Genomic DNA, 22187 nt, shown 5'->3' on the forward strand with positions numbered 1-22187 from the left:
TACAGCTGTATCTATGGTATGTAACTGTCTTACCTTAAGCTGATTAATGCCTTCAAACTGAGTACACCTAGAAGACAAAATTTTAGTTAAAAGCCTGATTGTTTCAGATGTAGTTAGGTGGACAGTGTTCTAGATGTTTAGCAGAGACAAGGGAAATGCAATTGCCCAGTGTGAAACTATAATGTCCAGTGTGCAATTCTTGTATTCACCTCACAAAACCTCATGCTGTATCAGGTGTGTAGAGCAAGTGGTTGCATCACCTCCCTTTTTAACTCAATGCCAATTCTAAAATGAAAATAGCTTCAGTGCTAGTTGTTGGCAGCAGCTCCAGTGATAGTAAGCATACGATCAACTGTTTCCTCTCTCTTACGCTTTTGGAAAGGGTTGTCCAACTTTCAAAAGTTTTTAATCCCTCCTACACTTAAATATTAGAGGGAAACTGAAAGTTCAGTACCAAAAATGCCTTTAGAAAATGCAAAACATTGTGAAAAATTATGACAAGGCAGCAGGCACAAGATTTTCCTGCCACAAAGATGACACCTGGTGTGTATTTGACAGCGTAAGTTTTATATCCAGTACTTGCAGCACGTTAGAAGAGGGATCGCACCTGTGTGTACTGAAGGCAAAGTCCCAGCCTAGCACTACACATGAACAGTAAGTTCTCAGGTTTTTCCTTTGATAACGGAACAATAAAACCTCACAATTGCTTCAAATATTTATTTCCATGGCAAAAATAGACTATAATATATTCATTTCACATATATTACATTCAGTAATACAAGCTTTTCTGTCTATGAAACACAATTTATACATTGTTTTACAAACCGATTTCAGTTTTACAAGAATTAAAGCTGGTTTGATTATACATTTTTACAGTATTGGTGGCAAGACAGCAAGAAACAGACATGTTAACCACTAGCTTAGTACTAGAAAATAATACTTCACGTTTGCTACTGTTTAAACAAAGTCCCATTTAAATCCTTGCATACTGGCTCAAGTGAAAGTTGAAGAAAATGGAGCCAGATCCTGTATTCCTCTGACACTAAGGACTCAGTCCTACAAAACTGCTGATAGGATTTCAAACGCCCATTTGCTTAAGTGAATGAAGAGATTTCAGCAGTGTGCAGGAGTGTACATACTTGCTGATTTGCCACATAAAGCCTCAGGATTTCCATCCAAGTCCCCCCAGAAAAGCCACGAAGAGGACAGGGAAGTTGGGTATTTCAAAGCAATTTAAGCAAGTATCTTTGTAAAGAGCATACACACCTTGTCAGTCAGAATTATCCAGGATTAGCAAGGTGACAGACTGGAGGGTTTTACAGGGGTTTTCCCCATCAAACCCCTACCATTCTAAAAATTAATGGCATTTGCAATGTCTTTAAAGTATGTTAAAAGTCTCCTAATTTTACCTAAATATTTCCAAATGGAAAAACAGCATTTAATTCCCTTTATAAAAGTTAGGCACCTTTTGAAACTGTGCTCCTAAAATCAATAATTTGGTAGTTTTGATTGCTGCATATCTAAACCAAAAGAACATTACAATATCTACAGACTCACTCTTTGACTTGCCACAGGCTGGATCTGTTGTAAACTCTGTTCATTAGATTCTTGACATTTGATTTCTATCTTCTTTCTCTAAATAGAGCTGAAGAATAGACTTCAACAAAACAAACACTCTGGAGGTTATTCTTCACCACTGAATGCAGCATCATGTGGCAAACAGCAAAGAACAGAACCAAAGGCTACTTAGCAACAGCTTTTTGAAATGCTCATTGAAATTAACAAATCCTTTTTTTTGCAGACCAGTTAGACCTTAAAGTAACATGTGATGCCGACAGAGTGCACCAAGTTAGCTGGTCCCCAGCAAGATCATACTAAGAATTCTTTTTCTTTAACTTCTCTTTTTACAGACATGTTTGCAACAGCAGTTAAAAGTTTTAAGATCTTTTTCCCTTACCTTAGCACAGTATTACACTGTTTTAATGTCACTGTATTGCAAATGCTGCACTGCAACAGAACTTCTGAGTACATGATAAATTCCACATTTCAAGAGTCTCATTGTTAGCCCAGCCTTAACTTGGTGCAACTCACACCAACTGTAAATACCTGGCTTCATTCAAAACATAGTTAGACTTCTGCTTCATCTCACGTGCATCCATTAGAAATTATCACTGCAAAATTGCAAGTATGCCTATTCCCCCTGCATTTTGTATCTGTAAAACCAGAGACTGGTTTGAAAAATCTGACCTTTAATAAGTAAACAGAAATTGAGCTGACAGATTGCATCCAATACATTTGGAAAGGAAGATACGTAAAAATAACAGAGCCTCTGAAAAAATATTTGGAGTTTAAAAAACCACATTTTAAAAAGCCAGTAAAAATAACACCTATGACTACATATTCACTTACCCTACCATGCCATGAAAAACATACCATATGACTCAAACCCTACTAGCAGCTCTACTGTGGATACAAAACATTCCAAATCCTCCTCCAAATGCCTTCTGCCACTCCTCAAATCCTCACTCTCTATGTCCAAAATTTTGTACTTGCACAAGAGAATTTCTTTTGAACGCTCATCTACTTTTCCTTTGAATGCTGTACCTTCCTGTATGCACATTACCTGCTGCATTCTTTCGGTTAGTTCTTGTAATCTGTATTTAAATTTAAAGCAGACGTGAGTATTCGTGCTTCAAGGGCTCAAGCTTTCATTGGCAGTAAGCCCATTTTAATTCCTTCAGTATCATGAAGAACTGCAGGAATTTTGCATCTTGCAGGACTGGACTCCGGCTTTGCACAACTTTGCAGTATCGGAAAAAACCCCAACCCTAAACTCTAAAGTGCTGAGTTCTTAGTAACTGAAGCATTGATTCTTTTAAATTTGAACTATTGAAATATAGTAATGGGTTCACTATTTTTAAGTCCAGGGATTTAGTAATGCTATTGATATTAAAACTGAGGTCTCATTACACAGCTATGATAAACAACCCTGCAGTTCCCAAGTTTGGTCCAGAAGCCATTGAAATCTATGAGCCATTCAACTTTAACAGCTGCTCCAACACAAAATATGCAGCAGCAGCTTCAGATAGTCTTACTTATTAAATTTAAAGGAGCCATTTTGGAGAAAATTTCTCCAAGTGTTGGCTGCTTCAAAAAGAAATACACAGGATTACAAGAGGAGCCAAAAGTAAAATGCCAAGAATCTTTTCCATTTTGGTAAAAATTTATTTTACTTTTATTTGTTATTACTGCCTTTTACTTTTTTTTCTAAATGTTGATGATAACTTAGAGCAGCTTTTCATCTGCAGAAATACAGGAACGCTGCCTTGGTCACCTGTTTTGAATTAAATGTATTTCTACGTATAAACCGTAGCACCCTGCACTTGTAGAGGTTGTTGTTCACTTGTGTGAAAGGTACTGCAATGAGAGAAATACTAAGGCATAAAACTTTTCCTGCTCTTCCTGGGGGACAGCAGAAAAGGAGAGCACTGCTGTGCAGGCTGCAGAGGTTATGCAAAACTCCCCTGTGCACCTCAGAGCTTCTCCCTCACCGAACAGGGCCAGGAGGGACCTGCAGCCTAAAGCTAACCCAGCTAGGGCAGTGACATCTTTGTAAGGGACAGGGCTCTGACTTTGCTTCTTAGAGAAGAGGTTTTAGCCTGAGACTACAAAGCTTCACTGGCCAAAAAAACCTCTCATCAGAACAACTAAGAAAGAAATCAAATATGCAGAAGTTCTTCCTACAGTTTGCATGTTCTTCTCCTGTCTCTCCATTTGATCCTAGAAAGCATCTTCTACCTAGTCCACAAAAGTCCACCACATCTGTCTCTTGACAGTATATAGCACCTTTATTTGTCCCTGAGAGCTCTGACATCCCTAGAGATCAGCATCATCTTTGCCATTTGCTGCAAGAATTCTTCATACAACTTTTCTTACTAAACAAACTCTGTTCAAATCTTGCATAATCATCTGATTTCATCCCCATAAAAACAGAAGCACATTTGGCAAAATTGGACAGGCTTTTAGAGAAATTTTGAGTTTTTGACAAATAGATCCACCTCTGACTCACACTGTGACTGGATTTGGACAGTGGATATTCTTATAACATCCAACACTTCATGAAGCACCCAGCACAACTACATGTAAAAATGCATCCCTTTTCAAGGCTCAGAACAAAAGTGCTAAAAACTGAATTGTCTTTTATAAGTTAACTGAAAATCTAAACAATGGTTTAAAAAATAATTTTGTTACAGAAGGTTGTGAAGTTTAATTTCATTTGGTATCTTTAGAAGAGAAACTGCTCATTTTCAATGCTCACTCGGAGCCATATGCTTACATATAAAAGCAATCCTACAATTTTCAGTAGAAAAACTCACATAAAGTCAAGTCTAATAAGGTCAAGTTATTACTGCAAAAACAGACTGCTGATGGACAGAACTGGAAGCTGAAGGGGAGGAGGTAGCAGTGTTACGCTACAAAAACCAAGACTGACTACCAGATTTGAGCACAACCACCTCTAAAGGTGAACACAACTTCTTTTAGTAAAACAGAAAAATAAGCCAAAAGACACACATTTCCTCACCCACCTCATGTAATCCCACAAAGACTGGATTAAATTGCTTGTTATAACTGCTCCTTTTAATGCCTTGCAGCTGGTGTTCTGTCCCAGAAGCTGCTGAACAGCTAAAAAACTGTTGCTTGAAGTTCTGGTTGCCCATCGTGTCATAAAAACTGCATCTATCAGGTTATGAAGATCACAGCACAAAGTTTAGAAATGGAAAAGGTACAAGCTACATTTTAGAGCCTGCCCTCCCATTCAAAAAGATTTCTGCAGATAGAAGTGAACTGTGGCAAAAATTAACAATGTAGCATGATACAAATAGCTAAGTATGTTTTTTTCTTTCAATACTTCTGTCAACACAGATTAGTCAGATTGGTTTGTTTGCAAGATTTATATATTAAGAATCAGTCTTCCGTAACTGGTTTCCTCTGGACTTCCAGTTTTATATTTGGCAGTTAGTAATTCATGGGCATTTTATATAAGAACAACATTTATTTTCCCTAGTCTGAAATATTCAATCTAACTTACACTGAGAGTACAACAAATCGGACTGCTTCCAAGCAGACCTGAAAGCACCAGATCAATACCGTGTACCTAAAAGTAACATATTTTGTATAAAATTACATATTAGCACAATGTCATTTGGACCATGTGTTTAACTTCATGGAAGTAGCTTATTACAGAGGAAACTGAGGCAACCTATTTATAATTCTTAATTAATGTTTTGGAGAACACAAGTATTGATTTGAAGGGCGTTTAATAGTTTCCAAACCCTTGCTAGGGCTCAGAAAAATAACAATTTCAGCACTAATAAACCTGACTTTTAGTTTCATTTCATTTCACTAAGCAGGTATCAAGGGAAATGGACACTTAACCATGCCTGCAGACTGGTCTACTATAGGGGGTTTTTTAAATTAAACCAGATATCTAAAAACTATAGCTCAATTTGGAACAGGGATTTTCAACTCAGCATCTCAAAACGCTTGGAAAGGCAGCTAAAACCACACTGTCCCCATCTGAAAACCACAGAGGATTATTTAGGGATACTGTCATTTGATCAGCCCCATGGGACAAAATAGGAACTACAGTAGGCTGTACCTGCCTACTTCAGGTCCATGCCACAGCCATTGACTCAGCCACCTACACAGCTACTAAATTACCCACATCTCCAGTGTTTCCTCTAAAAGCTCTTCTTCTGCAAGCGTTCTCAAACACTCTTCATTGCAACGCTGCACAGCATTAGCAAAATCTGCCCTAGCACTAACAAAATAATCTGGAGGATTCTACAGAAACTTCCAATGCTTTAACGGCATTAACATTATGCCATTAACATTAACATTTTTTAAGGTCATCTTTGCACTGTGTAAACCAGCAATCATAGCTGCCACACCTCCTCCATTATGCTTCATACGATCATTTCCACTTCACCACTCTGCACCTTCCTACTCCCATTTTGGTTCTCTCACTTCATCAACTTAAAAAGCTCTTCCTAAAATAACAGGTTAGTAATGGTATATTATGAAATTAAACAATGCATGATTATAGTCTCTATATTTAGCTACATAAATAACAGAGCAAAAAAAAAAGTGCTTAAAACATTTGCATCCACTTTGATTTCAGCCAGTAAAATCAAACTGTCCTCTAAATATATGAATAATACTGAATATGTACTTTCTCTCATCCATTTGTTTCCAGCAACCCTGTAAATACTTAAAATATTTTCCCCCTGCCTGTTGCAGGTAAACTTGCCTCCTCTCAAATGAAAGTTATCAACAATTACCGTTATCTTGCACTTGTCTGTTCTATTACATGGCACTACAACTAACTACCAATAGCTTCCCTAGGACTTTCTGCTTGATTTTTCAAAAGTTGGTTCAAACATTGTCAGTCTTCTCCTCTGAAAATATTGTTCTGTTTAAAAAGTTTTCTGTTGTGGTGGTTCATTTTTTTTCAATTTAAACATCCCCAATATAAAAATAACTGTCCTTAAAGCAACAGCTTAAAATATCTAGGAGCTGCTAATTTTGCTAAGTAAACCAGAGGAAACCAAAAGTTCATTTTAAAAAATATAGATGTATTGTTCTAAATATAAAATTGAAAGCAGAATGAAACTGCATAAGACCTTGACATTCCCAAGGGGCAGGTTTCTCACCCCATGTGCACCTACAGATTTTAGATTTTGCACAGTCAACAATTATGTTTTAAAACACAATGTTAGTAAAATTGTGCTATATACCTCCATTCCATAAGACACTTAATTTGCTCAGAGTAACAGCACTCTAAAGAATGTGTGCAAGTACTACAGACCAGTACAAGCAAAATCATTCCTTAATGTGACTGTGGCTGAACATGGTAAGAATTTAGTCCATCAGCAGGGGCTGTTACACTGACTCGCATTTAACAGTCTCATGGCAGCCCTAAAAGGTAACTCTGTGATTCATCACACAAAGAATGAGAGCAGTCTGGACAACTCTGATTTTCTTTCTGTAAACTCTTGCAGAGTCCTTTAGGAAGTGGCAGGGGTTAGATAAGTCTAGAACTTTTGAGAAACTGAATGAGAACTCCATAGACGAAAGTGTACTGTGAAAGAGTCTGCACCATCATCATTCTCTGCTGCCTCAACATATCCAGCACTCGTGGGATGTCCAGCATCTGGAAGAAGAGAACAAAACATTACAAGTGACTGGGGCAAGGAAACTGGCTTGCACTTTCCCAGCAGGAGGTTCGGAGCAGTGCCTTGTGAGCTAAGGGCAGAATCAGCTGTTCTGATTTCAGCTCTGACAATTCATTGCCCATGCCTGCAGTATGGACTGCACTACACCACTGATCATCTGGGAAATATGCATAATGGTAAAGTCACCTATGTCTTCACAAACCTAATGGCTGAAAAAGTCTGTCACAGTGTTAGGAGAGGGATGCATAATGAAACAGTAAGTTTGTCGGGTTTCAGTTGACACATTATATTATTAATGAACATTTTACAGCTGTTCACTTCTGGATAAAGGTTGATAGGACTGGTTTTATTCTATTAAAATACCACTCTGTCCTCTACTGAGGCTGATACTGCAAATACACTACACTTAGGAACAAAATAATAACAAGTACAGAGACTGGCTACAAAGCAGCCAGTTCTTGAATATTATCAATTCTAACTAACGCAAGAAGCAGTAAAGTCAGGATGAAATCCTGAAATATGCTCAGTGGCCTAGGGCATACCTTGCTCCACTCAATGACTCAACATCTTAGGGAGTCAAGAATCCAAATGAGCATTCCAGTGCCTGGTGTGCACGTGGGCAGCTCTAGAAGATTATTAACTTCTGTTGAATTCCCAAGAGCTATTTCAAGCATAGTGGTAAGACCTCTCCCAAAGGCTGCTCAGATGAACAGCCGTAACATATTTTAGGCAGGTTATTTACTCTTCCACTACCTAGCATTACTTAAAGCACAAGAAAGAAAAAGAGCTCACCTCATTGTGTTCCAAGCACGCAATCATGATCTCTGCCAGTATGACCACTCCTGTCCGTCCCACACCTGCACTGCAGTGCACCAGCACAGGAGGATTAGAGCTTTTAGGGTCTGCTGTGCTGTTCGTGTGGCGCCGCACTGACTGTATCTCCTCCAAGTATGCTATTAAGTTCAACAAGATAAGAGTAATTAATTTAGGAGATGAAGCCCCCATAAGCTATGCTATTATACTGTATGACCACCAGAAAAGCAGTGATTTAACAATCCACATGCCACAGAAAAATGATACATTGTACAAATCACAAGTCATACCCCAACCATAGCAATACAGATCTGTAAGGATCATCTAACTTTAGTAAGGATTTCCTTTGCTTCTTCCCCTATTCCTACTGAAGGCAGCTTGTGGCCATCTTGCTACTGCTGCAACATACACAAATGTGTAGTATGTGATACAATTATGTTTTATTCTATATGGACTTCTGGTAAATTATTTGCTTTAGACAGAAGGAGTCACTTTAATAAACTGTCAGCTATATTCCTGCAAAAAATATAGTTCAGTATCTCTTGCTGGTGTGAAGAAACCTTTTCCAATGGAATGCTTGGCATTGTGTCAAAAGCTACTTCATATATAGCAGCCATTTTAGAAGTCATTAAAAAAACACCACACCCCAAAACAAAGCTATTAAATACAACTTACATAAAAATCCCTTTAAATCTTCTGGGCAGCCATGCTCTGGCCAGTCAGTATACTGCAAATGCCAAACCGTTCTCTCCTGTCCTGTGAGAAGATGTTTAATCTTCAAACCTGTAGTTGCATAGCAGCCTGAGTCAGTACGGAATCGCGTGGTAATCTTAAATCTTCCATATGTCACAGTGTTGTGTCTTGAACCAAGACGTGGCCAGTATCTGAAGCTTTTTTCTCTCCCACTTTCCTTAAAAGTAAAACACTTGCTTAACAAGAAACCTAAGAACATCCATACAGCTAAAGCTCCTGTAGTAACAACTGTATCTCTCCTCTGTTAAGTAGTACTAGAGTGTTACGGCCTCTTACTGAGAAAACCAACTTTCCAGCAGAAAGAGTTTGCAAATTTATTTCTCTGCCAAAGAAATCAAGACAGAAAGGGGTCATTAGAAACTTATCTTTGATCGGTCTATTTGTTGGAGCAAAGATCCTCTAACAGATTATAAAAAAAATCATTGTGGAATTTCTGGGAGAAACCTGACTCAATTTCTACTCACTTCCTCTGCCGTCACCATAGCTATGATCGCAATCCCTTGTTCCCAGATCATCTGCCAGAAATCCTGACATGTATTCTGCAAAGGGCCCTGCGTGGCAATGTAATCCCACTCTATGCCTCCAACAGAGATCTGTAAAAAGAAAGACATTAGATGAGTAATTATTAAAACCCTTTCCCCAATTCTAAAGTCAGCCATTTGAAGACACACAAAATGAAAAAAGGCAGCAACACCACAGAAGTAAGCGCCCATTGTGAGTTTTATCTGCCCCATTTTTTAGCTGCATCTTGTCACATTAGATGCAGAAGAGACAAAATTGTATAGGCTCATAGCTAAATAAATGTATTTTATATCATAAGCACCATGTAAAACTGAGAAAATGTAATTGTATTTCTCTTTTGTGAATTTAAGGTATTGTAGCAAATTCAGGTTTAGAGAAGCTTTCATACTCTGGTGCTGTAACTATTATTACAGTACTAGTTCTTATTTCCTGAAAAAATATTATCTTGTTTGAGAAGGGTCAGAAGATTCAGTCAACATTCGTGAATGAAGCAGAGAAACTACGATGCCATGTCGGTGTACAAACAGCTTTATTAAAAAAAGACAGCAACACAACTACGAGTGCTGCGTTGACAATCTCAACTCTTTTCAGAGAAAGCATGAAGCCAACTGTAGTTGCACTTAAGGCAGGTCAATGTATTGAAAAATGAATTAACTGCCTTGAAAGTTCTTGAGGTCACCCTTCAAATTCTTCACTTTTAAACAGAACTTAAAGAGTTAAGGATGGGGAAAGAAGGCAACTGGTGGTTTTGAAAAAGCCAGTTTTCAACTGCCTGGCTCTGGCAGTTCCTCTAACCATCAAAAAAAGATTAAGCTGGGAGATTGCTCACTGCCCATTGTTGACACAGTCTGAGAGTACAGAAAAAGAAGAAGCAATTGACTGTCACTGCAGCTCAAAAATATCACAGCCATTGCAAAGGATCCCAGTTTGTTTTAAACCTATTTGCCTCCTTAGCTCTGGGAAGAATGGGCGTGCCTTCTGTTAGCAGCAATCCCCAGAGAGACAACACAGAAAGGACACAGATCAACACAGAAGCAAACTGCAGAAGATCCCTCCAATAATTAACCCTCCATTATTCTACATGATTAGGAAAACAGGTTCCTGCTTTCCCTGAAGAAACTTCTGGAGAAGAAGGGAAAGTGAGAGAGAAAGATTGAGGGATTATCACTCATCTTACCAAACCAAAATTGATAGCCAAACGCACTTTTAGTTACCACACAAACTGGGAAATATCTCTCCAAGAGTATTGCTCTCACCTTGATATGAGATGCATTGATGTAACCCGTGTTATTTTCTTTGGTTGGGACCAGCTCTACTCTGGTATCATCATAAGGAAGGACGTCCTGGAACCGGTTTCTCTCGGCGTTTTCAGGCAGCCGAGCTACTGAGCACTCACCATCCATCAGCCTTTTCTTATGAATGCGCTCGTACTCCGTGAACACCATCCCCTGCTCCAACCGCTGTTCCAGAATCTTGCACTGAAAGAACACAGATAACCATACAAGGTCACATCCTAAGGTGAGTCTATTTTAACAGAGAATTCATGAAGGATAAAATGTATGTATTTTCTTCTCCTACATACTTCTTCAATGCTTTTCCAGCTATTAATGTTTCCACAAACATACCAGAATAAATTAGAGGCAAACCTAACCAGGAGGAATTTTGTTCAAGTGAAAACTAAGCAGCCTGTTAGACTTCATTAGGTCACAAAGACCTATGTGGATACTGCTTGTAAAGGAAAAATTACTTCATAGTTTCTGTAAAGACAGCCCAGCTGAGGGGAAAAAAACTGGCCAAGCAGACAGCTGTGCCATACTGCATACTGCATACTGCCTCAAATACCTTTGATCCACCTGCTCCATACAGCATGCTAGGTGACATCATTTGAAAGGTCTCCTTTAACCTTACAATAATATAAGCCCCTCAAAATAGTAATAAAAAACCCCACAAACTTAATTGTTTGGATGGAGAAAAACTAAACTTTGCTTACAGCAGGAAAGCTGCCTTAGAATCTGTTGCTGCAGTTCAGGTATAAACCTGAGTATTAGAATTTTTCTAATAGTATAATTCAATCTTTTTCATTTAATAAACTGCTCCCCCCTCCCCTTTACCCTTTTGAAACCAAGTTGTTTCTAAATCATAAGACGCTTCTGGAATTTCTGCATCTCTTTGCCAACAATAATTAGAGGAATAATATGTAGGATGTCAGCCAGAAAATTTCATCTATGTCACATGCCCCCAGATTCTTACAGCAACTGTGCTGTGGTATCAGGTCATAGAAGTGTCTTTTATCAAGTAAGTATGCCAAATGTTGCAGAGGAAGGTGTAAACTTCCATCATATGCAATTTGCACACCAATACATCAACTGTACAAACTCCTTTATTATCTTTAGGCTAAATTCATATTTTTAAACTGATAACATAAGCTGAGCAATGAAACAGGCACTGAATCAACACTAAATTAATCTTCTAAAGTGTCTGCACTCTGGACTTCCTTTTATGTCACAGTTGTACTTTGCATTGCGTCTTCTCACCTGTTTTAGGAACTACTCCCATTTCATGGTATTTATTCTACCTCTATGTGACTGCCTGAAGAGAAAGTGTAGTGACTCTGAAAAGTATGACTTTTTCATAACTTGACTTATGGTTTCCTCTTTGCCACAATGCTTTGGGCAGAGCTAGCTGGATACAAACACAGCTGAATCCAGTAAAGGTCAAGCCAGAAAGAGATGATGGCTCTACGTAAGAGGAAATAACTGACACAGGTACTAAACCTGTATTTCAGTAATACAATTTTAATTTTTGTCCCTTAGCATCTTAAGCAATGTACATGTAGTTCAACCCAATTTTTACTGAGTGACTTGCAATTAATTTTCTTGGCCTGTGCATTTAAACTGCAGCAGGTGAGAGCAGGACTATTCCTTCAGGTTCGAATCCCTAGATTAGATCTCTAGTGACTAGCAACAAAATCGAGCTAGAGAGGGTCTGCAGCTGAGGATGCCCAGCCACGCTCAGAATCGGATTCTAAAGAGACCACTGGTTGCAGAATGGGCAATAATCACTGTAGAATTTGGTTTATCTAGTTGTTCTGGTCAGATGTGTGATGGCAGCACTGTTCTTCGTAGCCCATCACAGCCTGAATATTGACTGTATTTCACTTTCCTGCACTTCTTTAATGATATATGCAACAGGCTGAAGCAGATTTACTGATGTTTTTTATCCTGACACAAGCCAACGGAGTCTTACATTTCTCAAAGAATGATCCCCAAATTCTACAACCTGATGTCCTCTCATTGATCTGACATCTTTTACTGAGATTAAAATTTCAGCAGACCAAACAAGTTCCATCTACATTTTATAGGCTCCACCTGAAGAAAACAGATAAATACAATCTGCACAAGTTTTACTCTGGGGATGCAATTTAACTGCAAAACCTACTCTAAAACACCATATAAATTACTAATAATTATGACTAAAATCAATCTCACACTCAGAATTGTAGGTTTCACACCTTTTCACTCTGGAAAACCCCAAATTAAGAAAGAAAATAGGAAGATGCATAAAAATGTATCAGCACATACTAGTTAATTAGCTTCCTGTATGTTCAAAGGATAAACTATAGTTGAATCACTGTCACCCTAAAGAAAAATCTGAGTTACGCACAATATTTCTAGCAATGACTTGTCAGTCAGAAATATTTTTCTTTGTTTCTATTCTCAGCATTTGAGTTGCCTTAATATGAAGCATTTTAAAGTCAATAAAAGATATCATTCATAATAATGTAATTTTGAAAAATTGCTAGTGTAAATCAAACATTAAAAAACTTCAACATACTCGTTCATCATTTGTTGCTCTTGTTGACTCTTCCTTCCCCTCATCTGGCAGAGGCATTCTAGTCAATGCCAGTCCATTTAGGGCAGCTAGCTTCAGAGGCCCCATTTTTTTTGCATCATTTTTATTCTTTTTCATGCCCTGCAAAAGAAAAGCTAAAACTTGTAAATAATCTTAAATAGCTGATTATGTTACAAAGCAGAAACCAAATGAGTTCAGCTAAGTAAAGGATACTTCTCTGGCCCCTTCTTCGAACAGCTCTGACCTTTTCCTTTGAGAAGCACTGCAGTGACAGATTAGGGTGGTGGGACTACATTCCTCCAAGAACACAACACAAGTCTGTCTTCATTCCAGACTGGTTAATGAAACTGCATGAGAATGACAAATATTGTTCTCTACAAAGCTCATGACTGAGGGCGTGAGGTGGCCACTCTGGATAATTAACATTCTTGAACAGACCTGGGATCACTTCCCAAAACCAATAATACATAAAAATGATTCCTTACTAGACTATTCAGTTTTCAGGCACTTTTCTTCCCTACAATCAAGCAATGATCATATACCTTTAAGATATTTGAATATAGTTAAATATTTTACTAAGGTTGCAACGAACTTGACATACAAAACATGAACACAGAACTGCAGACAGATTTGACTCCTGCACCAGGCCATGAGTCTAAATTACGGAATTACCATTCATTATTTGAGAAAAATATCAAAGGGGGATTTCTATGAAAGAATTAATTCAAATTATTCTTTTAAAAAGGGTAAGAGAAAATTTCATCATTCCTGCAGTCACTAAGTTTAGTTGTTAACAAAAATACACTGAAAATATGAGCGCATATGCTGCTTGAATGATAATCAATGCTTTCAAAAGTTAAATGGTGGTAAGATATAGGAAGACAAAGCTAAGAAGATGAGACTGCATTTAAAAGTGAAGTGAACACAAATACAACAATAAAAGTTCGCTGAAAAGCAAAATGTGCAAGCATTGGTAGGGGCCAGCTTTGTAACTAGGATATTCATCTCAGTTATGAATACAGAAAGGTAATATGCAACAACACTCAAATGTTTCTGAACTACAAACTGTGTTACTGGACGCTCTCAATGAAAAAGTTCTAATATTAATTTAATTTAAAGGTTGACAAGAATATCTACATAATTGTCAAAAGGAAAAGCAGGGTATGATTTTGGTAGACACATTATTGTCTGAAAATGTATCTTTTGGAGAACAAATACTAAGTAACTATCTAAATGTGAACACAAGGAGAATGGTATCACATTTTTTTCCTATATCCACATTAAAAAAACAGAAGGAAGAAGACATAGAAAAACATACACAATTATAAATTGAATTTAAGCTGATGGAGGTTTGTTTCATAGTGTTCAGCTCCATGTATAGCATATCTGACAGACAAAAACTTGTGAGAGCAGGAACTATTTCAACACATAGTTTTGCATAGGTTAGCTTTTGCAGCATCAGCTGTACATTACCACAGCAGTACAAGTTATATAGTACTACCTCTGCAGTCCAATTTGTGCAGAAAATTATTTGACACTCAGGTATCAATCAATTTTAAAAGGCAAAATAATAATAAAAAATGGTCTTCCTGTATTAGCACCTGAGATCTGCCACAAACTACTAAAACTGAACAAAAGTCTAAAACAAAGTGGGCACTTAGGAGTGCCAGTAAAATTGTACAGTCCACATAGACCTTGATGTTTCTATGAGGTGGGAATTACAGGAAAGGTGAAACTTGCAGTTTTTCACTATTTATGGCATCATAAGATTGGAGTAGGAGAAAGAGACATGATAAGCAAGAAATACCTTTAGTGGGATAAAACCAGCTTGAAGAGAAAGCAAAAGGGAAAGGATATGAAAAAGGAAAGGCATGGAGTAAAGAAGAGAATGCAAGGAAAGAATTTGTTCCTTAAGGTGTCAGGTTCCCTCTTAGATCAGAAGAAGCGGGCAAACAAATTTTTTAAAAAGTGAACATTCTGGCTACCTATGATTTTTCAGTGAGAAGATGAGAAAGTTGAATGGAAAGAGTTGCTTCTGCTCCAGATAAGAAATACGGCCGAATAGGGATCTAGAACTGACTTTAAATTAGCTCATTCTAAAGCTCCTAGCCAGGTTAGGTTTTCAGATGGATAAAGACTGCACAGCTGGATTTGCGTGGGAGGACAATACAAACAGAACTCAAACATGGCAGAGAAGGGGATAAAAGATAGCTAAGCACAGTTAATCAGGGAAACACAGAAAAATAAAGGTCAAGTTTAAGGTAGCTTTTAATTAATATATTTTAAAAGCATCTCAGGTTGATTAAAAGAACCCCAAATCTCAAACAAAAATCCCAATCAACTGCTACAGACAACCCGAAACAAGAGAAATAGTATCCACTTACACCTAGAGGGGGAAGGCCTTCCACAATATTCTTCTTCCCAGACAAAAGATCGGACACAGGTCTCTTCTTTACTGAATCTTTCCTTACTCTGTATCTCCCTGATGTTGTAAGATCAGATTCTGACATAGATGGAGTAAGCAGTCCTTCCCCTCTTCTCTGTACCTGGCTTTCTACTAGTAAATGAACAGGGCTCATATCTTTCATTCTCTTTTCTGCCTCTGTAATATGTAATTTAGGCTCAAGAATATGCAAAGGGCCAGCAGATGAAGCAACAGAGCTATAAGGGTAGTTTAGTACTGAATCATGAGAATAACCTCCCATAACAGATGAAAGTTGGGTTTGATCTTCAGGAAGAGGAGAAAGACTTGTACTGGCCTTGTTCTCTTCTTCAAATTCTTCTTCTTCCTCACTACTGTGAATCAGCATAGTGGCATCTGAAAGGGTTTTCTTGTGATCACAGTTCACGCATTCTTCTTGCTCACCTTCTTTTTGCTTCGTTCTCTCCAGCAGAATGTTGGGCTGTGACCCTTCTGAGATAACTCTTGGAAGAGCCACATCTGCTGCAGAAGCTGACATGGTCCTCTCTTTAATTCTTATTCCTTCAAAGCTGGGAGTCAAGCCTGCTATTTCAATACTGTTCCTTTTCTGCAGCTGAGCATGGCGTGCTGATGTTAGAGGTTCACTGACCTCCTGAAGAGAATGTGCCACAGGCAGGCTGTCTTCCTGAAATGTCTGGACAGAATGGTGCACTCTCCTTGTGATGAGATCTGGATTGCTGCTGCTGATGTAGATATGTCGTGAAAGGTCTGGAGTACTATTTGCAGGTCTTGGGTATGGGTATGGGGGAGGTGGTCGATAGACTTGAGTCTTCATTATATTTGGTGCTGGATAATCCTGAGCCTGGAGCTGCACATTTGTCAACTCAGGCACACTGACTGCCCCAACAACTGGGCGCTTTTCAGCGGGATAGGGATAGGGGGATTGGCTATGAAAGCTGTAGTTCAGGTTAAATGGATAATGGTTAGACTGTGGGGCAGCAAAGTGGGCATGTTCTCGAATTTCAGGCTGACTGTAAACTAAGGCATCAGGCCTGCTGTAAGCATATGAGTTGCTGATGTTAAGATTTCTCATTGAATGACTCTGCCTATCTGTATGCACCATCCCCCTGTTGAGCTGTCTCATCACAGTCTCATAGTCCGGCGTGGGACGATAAGAAGGTGGTATTAGTGCACTGTGTCTGTGTGATGGGACATAATCAGTTCTGAGGACATCACTTCCAGTAATGCTTGGATTAGAGGACATGGGGGACGGCTGCAAATAATGCTGTGGATTGTTCAAGGAGTTTGTGCTGTGTGCACTATAGACACTCCCATTGCGGATCCGACCACTGTAGTCATGAGGGGTTCTATCCAAGCTAGTCTGAGAGTGACAGTAGTATCCATTCTGATTGCTGACAAAGAGGTTATCTGAAAGTAAAGTTTAAGAACAATCTTTATGTCCAGGACATCAAACAAAGTTATCCTCTATTAAGATGTAGCTAAGGCAATGTTTGAGATTTTCAAAACCTCAATTATTCTAAGCTATGTATTGAAATGGGAAGGGGAAAAATCCCAAACCAAAACTCCAGCTTTTCTGTTTTTGTTGATACCCAAGGTATATATACCAGAAAAACCTACTATATTTATTTCAATGATGCAAACCCCCATGGGAAAACACTGTCTGTTTAAGAATTATTTTCTTCTCTTTAGGAGAGGTTTCCTAAGTTTCAGTCCAAGATTCAAAAAGGACATATCAATCTTAAACCACACCACTGAAAAAATGAATGTCCACACCAGGTTTTGCACTAATGTAAACAGCTTGAACAGCAAAGAAAGAAAAAAAAAAACCTCCACAAAAAACAGAACAAAACAAAGCAACCCCACCAAAACCATAAAAACAGTCCCATAACAACCAAACAGAAACCCTTGCTCTTCTCTCTTCTACTCCTTCAGGGCACATGTAGATCTAGTACCACAAGACCTCAAAAAAAAAACCAAATTAACTTTTCTCCAGAAATTTTGGAGACAGTTTAAACTACCACCATATATTTTTCACACATTAACATATACCTACTCTGATGGGTGAGAAAATGATCTAACAGTTCATACATCCAAGACACATTTAATAATTTCATTACTACTTCATTGGATGTACAATTTGCCAGTCCCCAGAAGAGAACAATTCAGCCATTGCTGTAGATGCCTTCCATGATTTAACTTCTTGGATTCACCAAAATAATTGCCACACTTATGTTAGTGAATTTGCTGACAATCAAAAATCATTTCATGAAAAAGATGTTCAAAAATTGCACTTGTGCTTGTAGTAGCAAGTACCCAACAATACTTCCAACACTAAACCGGAAAGAATTCAGCTACATTCTGAATGTAGCTGAATACCTGAATTTCATGAAGACCTGTGTAACTCTGCTTAGATAGAAAATGTGCATATTCCCTTCCCAGTGAGCTGGCTTCTTAGAGTACTATTTATCCAGCAGATTTGTAGGTCTGGAAAGTTCCTATCAAACTTCAGGAGACTTTGCAAAAGATTAGATTCAGCCCTTCAGGGCAGCAACTTAAGACACAATGTGTAACAATCAAAATGATGAGGGAAAGCAGCCATGACTCAGCTGTAGACCACTAAGATAAGGAGTCTACATTGCTTGAGAATATTAGCTAGGGTTTGCTTGGGTTTTTTTCTTTCTTTGTTTCAATATAATAGATACCAAGTCCATAACCTGCCTTAGCCTTTGAATTCCTCAACACCTTGCGGTCTAGCAAACTTAGACAAATGTCTCTCTTCCTGAATTCTGGATTTACTTTTTTAAAAAAAAATTTTAGCTGTGTGAATTGTCTGGGGGCAATCTCTTCGCGCCTATTAAGACCAATATTGACAAGGATCTCACAATGCCATACCAGCTTGATACATGAACCAAAAAAAGCAATAGTCAGCTTAAACTCACAGAAGACACCTCAATCTACAGTTGCTGCATATGCTATCCTAACTGGCATTGCTCATCTCCCATAGGAGAGGATATGGAGGAGGAACAGTGGAAGAAACTGCAGTTGTTTAGCCCAGAGAAAAAGAGGCTCAGGGAGGACCTTATTGCTCTCTACAACTACCTGAAAGAAGGTTGTAGTGAGGTGTGTTTGCGTCCTCCCAGGTAACAAGCAGCAGGACAAGAGGGAATGGCCTCAAGTTGCAACAGGGGAGGTTTAGATAGGATATTAGGAAATTTCTTCTTGGAAAGGCTGGTCAAGCATTGGAACCGGCTTGTCCAGAGAAGTGGAGTCACCATCCCTGGAGGTATTTAACAGACATGTAGATGTGGCACCTGGGGACATGGTTTAGTGGTGGATTTGACAGTGCTGTGCTGATGCTTGGACTTGATGATCTTAAAGGTCTTTTCCAACCTAAACAATTCTGTGATTCCATGACTGTATTTCACATTAGCCTATGTGTCTAGAGTAGCAGCAAGCACTTCAATGACTGTTCTAGTACAAACCTATCCCATGTTCACCTATTAATTTATTCAGCTCTAGCTGAAGTAGCTACAAATACAAATTATAGCTTTAACCTTCTAAAGCTGTGTAGTGTGGCCAGGGATTTAATGAACTTACCTTGGGAAGATGCATATGGTTCAGTATAATGACCATTGTAATGCAGTTGAGGTGGTGGAGGCATCATATAAGGCTGAGGCTTAGGCTAAGAAAGCAAACATCTTACTGTTACTTAAAAACTGATTATTCTTTTTAAAAATAATTCTTGAAGTTTTTTTTAATATATAACATATACCATTATATATACATGTAACAATGTATGTATTATATATAGCATTACACACATTATAGTAATATGTATTATGTATTATATGTGTATAATATTACAAATAAACACAAACAAAGCCTTAGTCTTAAACCATGTCTCTAAATCTGCAATATAAGTTTCTCCTTTGAGATCATACAAAAAATAATTTAAAAAACAGGAAGAAAACCTGGAAATCATACACCACTAACCCAAGACTGTATCTTGCCATCTGACATCTAGGAGAGTGTCCCAGAGACAGTATTCAAACTGAAAATGGAAGTGTTTAAAATATTTTTCACTGCAATTATTTTAATTCCACAATTTAGATATTACACAGCAGCTCTTCCTACAAGTCACAAACAGTTCCTCACATACTACACTCATCTTTTTCACTACTAATTTTATTTCACTGAAAGGGACCAATGTTTGGTTCAAAGTCAACTGAAATCCATAAAAAAGCAAACATAAAGCTATTTGCTTTCCTTACCATGGACATCCTGGATGAAGATCGTCTTCTAACAGGATTCACTGTAACGGGCTGAGTTTGTCTATAGAAGAAATTTTATGGTAAAAAATTATTCTTAACAATAGCAAGACCTATTTCAAACATCAGAAAACACTCCCAAGTTCAATTAAAAATTGAACATTTTGAACTCTACATTTCTTGGAGCCAAGCCTGTGTTAGTCTTTACAGCAGTCTCAAAAGAGCTGTGTGCATTAGCCACCATCACAAAGCAAAAATCAAAAATCCAAGATGAAAATACTGTAGTTAGTTCTTTGAACCCCACATAAAATCGCCTGTTCTACAAGTCAGACATAAAATTGTTTAGGGACTGTAACGTTACAGATGTTACAGGAACTGGAAAGCATGACTATACTGCATTAGCATTTGTATGATCTAACAGTCATGCTAGTGGTAACGAATTTTCATAATTTGTTGGGTTGGCTCCAGGACATAAGGTTCAGAAGTCTTAAGCTCCTTTTCCCCCCACCCTACACTGCACCTGTGCTCTGTATCTTGTAGCAAGACAGAGGTCAAAAAACAGCATGATACAAATGAACTGCTATTTTTCAGCGAGAAAGATGTTTTTAAGCTCACCCTTTGGGAAGTGAAGGACGAGAAAGGATTGGAAAGCGTGGAAGGGAAAGAATGAGGGAAGATTTCTGAGAGCCCTCCTCAGGTGGAGAGTCCAAGGAGTCTCTAAAGACAAGGTATGTATAGATTTAGAAAAAAAACCCCTGAAGTTGATACAGGCATGCATAAGACAGTTTTCAGCTGCAGGACCAGATGACAGGAAATCTTAAAAGTAGAGATAATCAGATTTTTTTTTGAGGATTTAACCTCATGTAAAACCATGTTGCAGTGAAACAATTACAATAAGTAATCCTAGAGACCGACATTCAATACAGGAACTACAGAACTACAAACTGACATTGTTCAGACAGAAATGCACAAGTGCCACAAATGCACTACTTCGACCAATGCTTCTTATCACTCTCAAAAGACAGACAGGTTTACAGGCTTTGAGGTGTGAGGTTTACTCTATTTCAAATTGATCTTACTTCTCAAATAAATTAGCATTAAACACATTAATGAGTCACCTGTGGCACAAAATACTTGATTATCTTTCTACTGTTCTCAGTAGATTTCAAACATCTATTTTCCTGTGTATGAAGAGGAATGAAACGTGGGAATTATGCTTTTTCAACAGCGGACTAGTCATTGTGTCTAATTCTCTATTCTTTGACTGAAGAAACTTAACTGAAGGAAAGCTGTACCAAGAAAGTAACTCAAATTCCAGCCATTGATTTATAAGTTGGGGACCAGCCCATTTAAATTTAATATGATGAATTGTATTAAATTTACTTTGCACTGGTGCTACTTGAGCTATACAGATTCCAGGGATATCTGAAGAACCACATACCTCTCAGCTGTCAATCCAGCACATTTCAGGAGTGCTTCACATACACTGCCCACCCTTTTAAAGCCTCTAGTGTCCTTTCAGAGCAGTTCACCCAAACACAGGCCAAAACCCTCGTGGTTCCAGTTGCTCACAAACACTAGCAATATTAGACCCCAAAGCAACTGAAGTATCTCACAGCATTGAGATCCGAAGCAAAGGCCAAACATTATTACTTATGGTAAGATTTCAGTATTTAATATTGTCCTCTGTTATAAAGCAGGATGTATTTCAAAAACTGGTGGTAATATTTTCTCAAAAAATATTAAGAAAATGAACCCAAGTAATTAATAACTATCATCTAAAAAAGGACAGTAAAGACTTTACAGAGGAAGTAGGAGATTTCACTTCCCAGTGGAAGCTGCAAGGGCACCAAGACTTCTGCTAATGTATACTACTTACAGGCTGCATTTATTTAGTCTGTAAAATTTGTGTCTAGCCACACACATCCTCCACACATATTTTGCTGTTTCCATATCTTCCTGCCAAAAAAACAAAACCCAACATTTGCATTAAGTCAAATATTCATACCCTTCACTTGCTTTCAGAAAAGCCACTGAATTTTTTAAGATTAAATTACCATTGACCAATTTCATTTTAATGTAACTTCATTAATGTCACCAGGTTTTCCCTAAAAGTCTACTTTGCAGGCCCAAACATGCACTCTAGCCTAACAATTTTCTTAGACTTATGAAATTTGAAAGTAGAAGCTGTTTGCTCAAGACACTCCTATCAGCTGTAATACTAACACAATTTATAGTTAAGATTGCCATAAGATTGTCAACGGCTGCCATTTGACAAAGCCACTGGTAGATGCTGCATAA

General features: G+C 38.1%; 1 protein-coding gene across 5 annotated transcripts in view; it reads right to left on the reverse strand.

The window, feature by feature from the left end:
• Positions 1 to 702: 702 nt before the first annotated feature.
• The window catches only part of PTPN21 (protein tyrosine phosphatase, non-receptor type 21), a 46273-nt gene continuing 24788 nt past the window's right edge, over positions 703 to 22187 (reverse strand). For 4 of the 5 annotated variants that reach the window (XM_017728971.1, XM_017728970.1, XM_017728968.1 and 1 more), the window contains 11 exons: positions 21766 to 21845; positions 20502 to 20603; positions 19890 to 19950; positions 19216 to 19300; positions 15560 to 17025; positions 13158 to 13295; positions 10580 to 10801; positions 9266 to 9394; positions 8724 to 8958; positions 8028 to 8188; positions 703 to 7213 (listed from right to left, as the gene is read on the reverse strand). In XM_017728971.1, the coding sequence (XP_017584460.1) occupies positions 7085 to 7213; positions 8028 to 8188; positions 8724 to 8958; positions 9266 to 9394; positions 10580 to 10801; positions 13158 to 13295; positions 15560 to 17025; positions 19216 to 19300; positions 19890 to 19950; positions 20502 to 20603; positions 21766 to 21845 (2808 nt within the window). In that variant the 3' untranslated portion in view covers positions 703 to 7084. The remainder of the gene's footprint in view (positions 7214 to 8027; positions 8189 to 8723; positions 8959 to 9265; positions 9395 to 10579; positions 10802 to 13157; positions 13296 to 15559; positions 17026 to 19215; positions 19301 to 19889; positions 19951 to 20501; positions 20604 to 21765; positions 21846 to 22187) is intronic. The other variant, XM_008629694.2, reaches the window with a different exon arrangement.

The sequence above is a fragment of the Corvus brachyrhynchos genome, unplaced genomic scaffold (genome assembly GCF_000691975.1).
Source record: "Corvus brachyrhynchos isolate BGI_N302 unplaced genomic scaffold, ASM69197v1 scaffold1, whole genome shotgun sequence".
NCBI classification, from domain to species: Eukaryota; Metazoa; Chordata; class Aves; order Passeriformes; family Corvidae; genus Corvus; species Corvus brachyrhynchos.